We start from the raw sequence: 9,784 nt of genomic DNA, 5'->3' as shown, positions 1-9,784 counted from the left end.
TAGGGAAATAAAAAACTATGGCAGTGAATGGGGGATAAGATCTTCTTTGTTACTTACATTCTTCCGAATATCTTCCTTTGTGTTTAGCAGGTAAAAAAATGTATACAGGTTTGAGACAATCTAGGGTGAGTAAATGATGACAGAATTGTTATTGTTGGGTGAACTATCCCACTAACTTCAACATTAAGCGGTTTTACTATAGTGTTTAAGTTAATTTTTTACAGTGTATACACCGCACGAGATAAAAAAATAGTTGGTTCATCTAAAAAAATGTATTGCCTTAAAATTTAAAGTTACTTCAACTTAAAAGTTTTTATTAAATTCATTGAGTCAACTAATATTTTTAAGTTGCATTTAGAATTTTTTTTAAGGCAACCAGGTAAGTTTACAGTGATTGCAGTTTAAATGCAGCCATCTTCCATAAGGCAGCAAAGGTTTTCATTTCTAACAATGGTACACAAATAGTACATTTCAAATGTAATCTTAAATCAGAAATGATGTCTACATGGACACTATGAGCTTTAGTGGGGTTTTCATAAATGCACATATTTTCTTATTGCATAATTCATAGTTCACCCCAAAATTTCAATTCAGTCATCTTTTATACATCCTCATGTCAATTGAAATCTCTTCATGACTAGTTCTTCTATAACACAGAAGAAGATTTTTTAGGTTTTGTGTCAATGGAAGTCAAAGGGGGCCGATATTGTTTGGTTACCTACATTCTTTAAAATATTTTCTTTAGTGTTCTGCGGAAGAAATGCATCAAGGTTTTGAATTAAATAATTTAAATTATGAAATTAGTTTTAAGTAAATTTTCTCTTTAACACACCACAATAATATACAAAACCTCTAATGTTCAAATGTATGTTAAAAGTCACACACAGCATTCACACCAGCTATGGCTCAACAAAATGTCACTTTTGTCACTTTATTGATGAGATCAGTTTATCCTGACAGGCTCTTAACTCATCTCTCTTTGTCTCAGGACAATGTTCCCCCCGGGCCAGAATTAAAGTTGAGGCAGAAAGTTTCAACAGTTACCAACATAAGGTAATAACAGGATAAACAGAATTTTGGGAGATTATTATGGGAACAACGACGAGGAAGAGATTTTGCAGGCTGATCTCGATTCATTTAACAAGCCTATGGGGAGGTTACAACTTCAAACACACATTCAAATATAAAAAGGATACACATACATAATGCTGAAGGGATAATTCACAGATAAAAGAGTAAACGCATTGCACTGTCTTTGAGGTTTAAAGCCAGATCCGCTACATAGAGTGCATTGATACAAGCAGACGATTCAGAAGAACTTTCCAAGTGTTCCCAGAATCAAATGTTCGAGAACAAAGCGTGACCGCATGTGGTTATCCAACTGGCCACGGAACTCATGCTGGCCATTTTAAAGGACCAGTTCACCCAAGAATATTGTCATATACCGTCTCGCTGTATTGTTCTTCCAGTCCTTTGTGACTTTTTAGTCCTAGGTGGAACACCACAGTAGTAGTACATTTTCAATGAGATTACAATGAATGAGGAGTAGTATTTACATACTTTTTTTGTGAACCTTTTCACGATTCGCACAATGTTGGATGATTCATTTCATATCTGTGACTCAAACGTTCTTGAGTTCAGATTTTACTGAAGGGTAAAAATGATTCATGAAAAAGACATTCTTACGCAAGGCTATTATTTGGCTTCATTCTGAATATAGTGCACAGATGGACTAGCTTTTGTGTTATTGTTTTAAAATTTTATAACTTCAGGATCCCAACAGATCAGATCAGAAATACCTCTGCGGTGTCCCAAGTTACACAGGTTTTAAAAAGAGTGATTATTTCAACTATGGGTGAACTGTTCCTTTAACATTTGAACACATCACTTCTCCCAAAATGAATCCTTATTCCCAAAACAAATGTTGCATTCAAGTGCTGAGCTTATGGACTGATTTACAGTACTGTGAAACAGAATCCTATTTTGACACCACACCACCCCGTACAAGAAAAAAGGGAAACTTTCAGCCTCAAAACCACAGAAAACAGCCCGGTGCAAAACAATAAATAATGTAATTGAAACAAATCTGACACTGACCTCTTTAAATCAAAGACAGCCCAAGAGAGATGAAGGGAGACGTCAACAAAAACACAGTTTTGATATTTACATCTTACACGACTTAAAAACACAGTGTATTTACAAACATATGGGTGGAGCAAATGTGGTCAAGCCACACCCACTGAACAACATAAAAGACAAAAGATTTGAAATATGGGCCCTGTGGGGCCGTAGCAGAGGATTTCTTGTGAAATTAAGAGGTATGTACTTCAGTTAATAGGGACAGTCTATTGATCAATACCATTGACTGAGACCTGTCTTAAAACATTTGACGTAACAAACATACTCTAAAATTGTTCTACCACTGTGTCCAACAGGCAAAAACACATTTAAATTTAGATCTACCTTCAAACTATGACGATTGAAATGCTAATTCAGAATGACAGCTTTCAGACCTGATGGTCACTAAAAACGACTTTGAATGAACGGAAACTTTATAATCTCACAAGCACAGATCAAATCTACTCCTGAAACATAATTTACAGTCGATAAAAATTAATTTCCCAGGCATTAAAAGTCACTTAAGTTTTTTTACCCTCGCATAAATTATCTCATGAGCATCGGTCGCTCACTGACAGCATCATAACCCATACTGCACTGTCCAAAGCGTCTCAAACACATAGTTTACCCATTCTTAATGATTAACATTTTCACTGTATGAAAACCAACTCATCCTCCATCTATGGACGCTTTTCCATCCAACCAAAAATACATTTACTGGAACGTCAAAGCAAGAGATTATTCTCACGGTTTAAAAATACGGTATAATAATAATATAAAACCACCACATTTACCTAAACCTCCCGTTCTCTTTGACATTTACAACCGGATCCGTAATGTACTGAGATTGCTTGTTCCCTGTGAAATTTCAACATGCGGGGAGATGGATTGGGCAAGTGAGCGTCAAGGGAAAATCCAACTAATATATCCATTGTTGATTGAAATAAATTAACATAAAAAAACATAAATTAAAATGCTATCATTAAACCGAGGACCTGCCCCTCTCGCCACTAGCCCGACCATATCACCTCCATAACGTATGCGTGTTGAGATATGGACACCCGTGAGCTATAGAATGGACATACCATTACGAGCACTTCAGAGTTTGACTATCTCTATTATTTGAAGAAAATATTAGCAGTTTAACTCTATTGTTGTTGGTTTTTGCATGTACACAGCACTGTGTGTGTGTGTGTGTGTGTGTGTACAGTACGTTTCTCCACAGAACGTGAACTGCGGTCATCAAACATGTGGTTTCTCTTACCGTAACCACTGCTAGTGGTACAGATCTGTTAGTCACTGGTAAATCTGAACGGTGTGACATCTGAATAAGTCTATAAATGTGTCAGAACAATAGGGAGAAAGCCATGTATGAGGTAAAGAGAGTGTATGACTGTGTTTGTCAGAGAGAGAGAGAGACAGAGAAAGAGAGAGAGAAAGCGCTGTGGTGGCTCAGATGTTTTTGTCTGCAAGCTTTTTTTTGAGAGTCACAGCCTCAGGTGCTGTTGGTCAGAGTAGATCCGGGCTGTACAGAACCTTCGGACCCATCTGGCAGAGGACAGAGAGAACAAAACAAAGAAATGATGTGCGTTAGCAACGGTCAGCAAACAGATCTCCATTCTATTACAGAAAGAACCATTTCAGCATTATTTTACGTTTATAGACAGTTAATTGAACACATGAATCATTTTAAGATTAATTTACTATCGATATCATCATTTAAGATTTTGGCCATGCTGTTCAACCCTATTATGCAAGAACAGTAAAAATTCTGTTAAAAAACAACGGAGAGAGGATTTGATTGTCACATTTAGGCTTACTGGTAAGGCAACATAAAATTAGTTCAAAGGCAGAGAACTTCAATTAAGGATTATTATCATTTATCTTCATTAAAAGATGAATCTGGCACAATAAGACCAGGTGCATTTATTAAGAAAGTAATGCCTGCGTCCTGGCCCACTCGGAGACCCCACAGAGAAAGATGAAGACATTACCGCTGGAGGCTGAGGTCTGTGCACGGGCATGAGGTGGAATCAGAGTGGAATTGAGCTGCGGCTGAATCATGAGCTCTGAAATAAAGAGACACAGCTCTCTTGACAAAAGTATTCATGGAACACACGACTGAGCAGATATAAATATATCAAACTCTCTTTTAAGAACACAGGCGATTCTCGCTGGGAAATAATGTGCGTGCACTTAAAAATGCTTTTTGGCCAACCTGTGCTGCCTGAACACCAAACAGGTGTCATATAAATTTGAAGTCAATTATGCATTTGGCAGATGCTTTTATTCAAAGTAGGACTGTTACAATATCAGATTATCACTAGACGGTTAATGTGGTCTAAAGAATTCACAATAACAATATTATCACAATATCTATAGGAGTGATGCTATCAGTCACGTTCATCTTATCGTTTATTTAGCTTTCTCTTGTTTTGCTAATAAATCACACTTAAAATAAAAGTGTGGGGAGGTAGAGAGAGTGTTAGGACTACTGTGGATCTTAAAGCAAAATGCTAAGCAGATGCAATACCACCTACTATGTTTAAAGGAATAGTTCACACCAAAATGAAAATGAATTTACTCACCCTCATTTTCACAAACCTGTATGACTTTCTTCTGCAGAATGAAGATTTTATGTTGGTAACAGAAAACCGTTGGTCCCCGTTGACTTGTACTGGTTTTGGCAACACAGTATAAGTGAATGGGGACCGACGGTTTTTGGTTACCAACATTCTTCAAAACATCTTCTTATGTGTTTTGCAGAAGAAAGAAATATAGGTTTAATGACGAAGGGGTGAGTAAATGATGACAGAATTTTCATTCTTGGGTGAGCTAGCCCTTTAAGTATCAACCAGATAATGGTTAACACAATATCAAGAATCATGGTTATTATTAATATCACAGTTATTGTCAATACTGGTATATTGTGACGCCCCTAATCCAAAGCGATTTATTGTACATTCAATACATTATTTCATCAGTATGTGTGTTTCCTGGGCATCGAACTTTCTGCTTCTAACATGTAAACAATACATGACGTCCCACATGACCCTACATACATTAGGCTATGTCACTTCTATGCAGTCTGAGAAAAGAATTTGTGGCAAGGAGACGCATTAAACCTAACCTGCCGTGGTGAAGTTGAACAGCGGGGGCAGCTCTCGACCGCTGGGCAGGCGGGTGGCGGGCTGACGCAGCTCATCAAAGAAGGTGTGAGCGCATGCCTGCAGCGGCGACAGACGTGAGACCGGCGTGTACTCCAACAGCCGTGAACACAGAGCTATTGCCTCAGGAGGAGTTCTTGGTTTAAAAACCTGTGCAGGATGCAAAAATATACCAAAACTGTTAAATGCATGTCACTGACAAGTTTGCTTATCAAAAATCGTGCCTGACAAAACCTTTCAGAGTTGTTCCTTATCCTTTAAAATAATCTTTTAACAAATTTCGAATTGTCCTAAACAAAAAAGTGTGGTCTGTACTTTCAATTGTGTGGAAAGGGCAGGTGATGGGATACAGGTGAGGTTTTACCTTGGTCCACGGGTGTGCTTTGATCTGGGGGAATTTAAACTCTGTGTAGTTGGGGTTCATTTCACGGATCTGTTCCCTTGTGGGGGTTCCAAGTACCTAAACAGCAGGACAGTTAAAACCATGAGAAAGGCTGTGTTATACATGAGGAAAAGATGTTTAAGACACGTTTGCCATGCAAGTGAATGAAATGAAAACGGATTCACTTTACCATTTAAAAAAATTTGTACCTTTATGATCTCCACTAACTGGTCCACCCCGCTGTCTCCCGGGAAGATGGGCTGTCCCATGAGCAGTTCGGCCAGCACACATCCAGCAGACCAGATATCAATATTAGAGGTGTAGTCTGTGGCACCAAAGATGAGCTCAGGGGCGCGATAATACCGCGAACAGATGTAAGAGACATTGGGCTCACCCCTCACCAGCTGCTTTGCACTAAAAGAGAGTTAGATTGGATGTTTAATAAAGGTTTAAAGAACTTATTACAGATGCACAGGTAAAATCCTCAAACAGGAAATCAAACACAAATAGCAGAAATGAATCTTGTGAACATCTCTTAAACAAAGGTTTGATGTCCTGACCATGTCTGTTATATTTTATGTTCAATTCTACTACGTAACTTCAAACAAAATAAATTGATGGCGGAGCTGTTAAAGGAAAGATACGATAAAACGAGGTCTAAAAGCAGACAGTCGACACTTTGGCATCATAAAATGGGACTGAATAGATTTCAATCTGTTTGGATGACTGGATTTATAGGAAAACGGCTCTAGCATAAATGTACACTTTAATAAAGAGGCTTGCAATTTCAAGCATCCCCTTTCCAGAACGATTATGCCAATTAGCGTCTGTAAAAAGTAGACAGCTTGGCACCGCGCAGGTTATCTATCGTGCCTCTTTTTAAAAGCAAAGGCAATGACCTGAATGACAGTAAGTGGCTTACACAATCACTCCGAGAAATAAATACTTGAAAGTGGTCTAGTTTATAGCAGACTGCATGTCTGCTCTTCATTCAGAGGATAAAAACAGCTCAGGAAAAAGTGGCTTTATTTAATGGGAACCCACTGGCTAGAGTTTGGCCTGAGGGACAAAGAGACGTAACAATGAGACACCAGCAGCACCTGCTGCATTCTGGATGTAGATTCAAATTGCTTTTCTCAGTGAACCGTGAACATTGCATTTGCAAATATATTTAACAATCCAATAGGACACACATATTTCTTACATATGCTATAGAGGAGCATTGAAAATATCAAAATTGGAGCACTGATTCGCCCTTCCAATCTATGTTGGACAAAAGGACACATCGGAGAACATACCAGACAGCATATACATTCTCACACACAAAGCACTGACCTGCCAAAGTCACAGAGTTTTAGAACGGCCGTTTCTGGATCTACCAGAAGGTTCTGCGGTTTGATGTCTCTGTGACACACGCCCTGGGAGTGAATGTAGGCCAAACTGCGAAAAAGCTGATACATATAAACCTGCAAGAAAGTAAAAAAGCCAAGTAAGCGAAAATCTCATTTTTTATGTTTAAGGAATAGTTTACACAAAAATTACATTTTTATTCCTACTATGGAAAGCCAAAAGGGACTATTTTTTTGGATGAATCATTCCTTTAAATGTATATTCATTCATGAAGAATGCATAGCTAAATATAGTTTATAGTAAGCATTTATTACTTTAAAGATTTCTGTGCATTGAATTTAACAGATTTCTGTATAAAATGTATAACAATGGTTGAGGTTATAATTTGGATTTGCTGCAGTTATGCATTTGGCAGATGCTTCAACTAGATTCAAGGTCTACATTTAACAGTACATGCATTCCCTGTGAATTATTTTTCAATAAAAACACCCTGTTGCTATCAAGAAGTAGAGAGCGGTCTCAGTGTCAGCCATCCGCTTAACTTTACCTTCACATAAATGATGGGAATAATGGTTTTAGCTTTACTGAAGTGTCGCGCCACCCTGTAGACGGTCTCGGGCACGTAATCCAGCACCAGATTGAGGTACACTTCATCCTTCTGTGGAAACAAAGGACAATTGAACCTCCGTAGCTCCCAGAAAAACAGAACGGAATGAAAGCAGAAACTTAACCCAACAGTTATTCTTTTGGCAATATACATTTTTCAGGTCAGATTATCCACAATAAAGAGCATAAGAGCAATCGTCTACCTTCTCTCCACTGCAGTAGAAGAAATAGCGCAGCCTCACTATGTTGCAGTGGTCCAGCTTTCTCATGATCTGAAGTTCTCGATTCTTCACAAATACAGAAGACAGTTAGCATCTTTTAGGGGTTAATCCCAAGAATCACACTACAAGCTCTGTATTAGTTTGACAAATGACGTCAACACAGCTGTTCGGCATTCTTTGAGTAGAAGGGTGTCATACCTTGAATCGCTTATCCTGAAGGACCTTCTTGATGGCCACCCACTCTTGGCTGTCAATGAGGCGTGCCTGATATACCACGCCAAATGAGCCATTACCGATCACCTTAATATCATTGTAGGACACCTCATGCGGCCGATCCGGGCCCTGGCCTGGGGTGGCGACCACCGTGGTCACCTTCCCGCTGTCTCCTAAAACACATTTGAAACATGAACTCAGATTATCTATGCCTTTATTATATGGCTATTGTCCAAGGATTTCTGAGACGAAGGTCTTCAAGAAACCTAAAAGTGCTGTCAAGTTGAATATTCATCAATCCAGAAACACCCACGGCCGTGCTATTCACTAAATATACACTATATATATATATTTGTGTGTGATTATATATATATATATGTGTGTGTGTGTGTGTGTGTATGTGTGTGTGTGTATATGTATATGTATATGTCTGTGTGTGTATATATATATATATATATATATATATATATATATGTGTGTGTGTGTGTGTATATAGTCAGCTGCTTTTTTCAGAACTAGATATTCTGAGCATGACACAGGAATGGATTTAATGCAATAATATACAGCCATCTCATAATCCACGAGATAATCAGATAGGTCACCAGCTGCATAAATTGATGAAAACGTACATTTAACCTTTCTTATGCGAGTGTACTTAGGAAGTCAAAAAGCATTGGTAAGTTAAATGAAAACATAGCATGTATGTCACTAAATACGGGTTTCACCCATTTGTGTCCTTTATACACAACATGTCTTAGGAAAGTGGGCGTGTCAGGACAGATAGTTCCCATATATTATACATATAGGTTTGATGTAGCATATATGAAGCTTTGAACCAAAAACCTTTAGGACCTCGGTCATCATTAACATCATTTTTCTGCCCTACAATGCAATTTTCAATTTAAGGGACACAACAATGTATAGATTAGATCTAGATATGACATAACTGCAAAGTCAAGTTTATATATTATATTAGAACAAGGGGATTTGACAGAAATGACAGAATATCTTAAATATTGAATGACAGTAGGTGCAAATTTAGAGACACCTTTTTATTACATTTGACAAACATAGCTGTCAAATTCTGTTGTTCCCTTATAGTAGTTATTCTTACAGTCAAAACACTGGACATGACACGATGGTCATTTAAACACCTGCGGACATGTACCATCGGACAACCATAGTATTATTTATGGTCCCTCGGAATGATGTAAATACCACTGTACATTAATATTGAAATCATTCAGTACATTAAAATATAACAAACATAGAATTATTATTCAATTCTATTCATAGTGTGTCCTCTAAATACTCTTTCTATGGATACAAAATGTATATACTTACTGGCCAGTTTAAAATTTGCGCATGCAGATGAATTGTTCGCCGAGGCCTGCGAGACCCCGGACTTTCCTGTGTTGCTCCCCACGACAGCGGCGGTTCCAACGGATGCTGCAGCGGCTCCGGACGCCCCCTGAGGCTCAGCGAACGAGCTCGTCCTGGGCCGCCCGCTGCCGCTCATATCTGACGGGAAAAGCGTCGAGGCAGGGGGCGTGGAACAGCGGTTTCCTCGTCGACTTGGCCAGTAAAAGGACGAAACATTAGGTTAAAATCGGAAAGATGTCAAACGTTTCGCCGCGATCCTCGGCGTTCGCTAGCTCTCACGCGCCGAGAACGCGCACAGCCTCTTGGGAAATGCAGTTCGACTGTAGGTTTAAGTCTGAGCTCTA

At 38.6% G+C, this 9,784-nt stretch overlaps 1 protein-coding gene across 1 annotated transcript; it reads right to left on the bottom strand.

Annotated features, from left to right (window-relative positions):
• Positions 1-900: 900 nt before the first annotated feature.
• Positions 901-9,723, bottom strand: gsk3aa (glycogen synthase kinase 3 alpha a). Its single transcript, XM_056741805.1, is given in 11 exon segments — positions 901-3,666; positions 4,113-4,187; positions 5,249-5,435; positions 5,650-5,745; positions 5,877-6,081; positions 7,003-7,133; positions 7,565-7,675; positions 7,827-7,910; positions 8,043-8,230; positions 9,402-9,602; positions 9,605-9,723. Coding segments are annotated over 11 exon segments (1,383 nt in total). The 5' UTR covers positions 9,657-9,723; the 3' UTR covers positions 901-3,613.
• Between the last annotated feature and the right edge of the window lie 61 nt (positions 9,724-9,784).

Source organism: Triplophysa dalaica, chromosome 25 (genome assembly GCF_015846415.1).
Source record: "Triplophysa dalaica isolate WHDGS20190420 chromosome 25, ASM1584641v1, whole genome shotgun sequence".
In the NCBI taxonomy this organism is placed as follows: Eukaryota; Metazoa; Chordata; class Actinopteri; order Cypriniformes; family Nemacheilidae; genus Triplophysa; species Triplophysa dalaica.
Note: the sequence above shows the minus strand (reverse complement) of the source record. Positions and strands in the feature narration are given on the sequence as shown.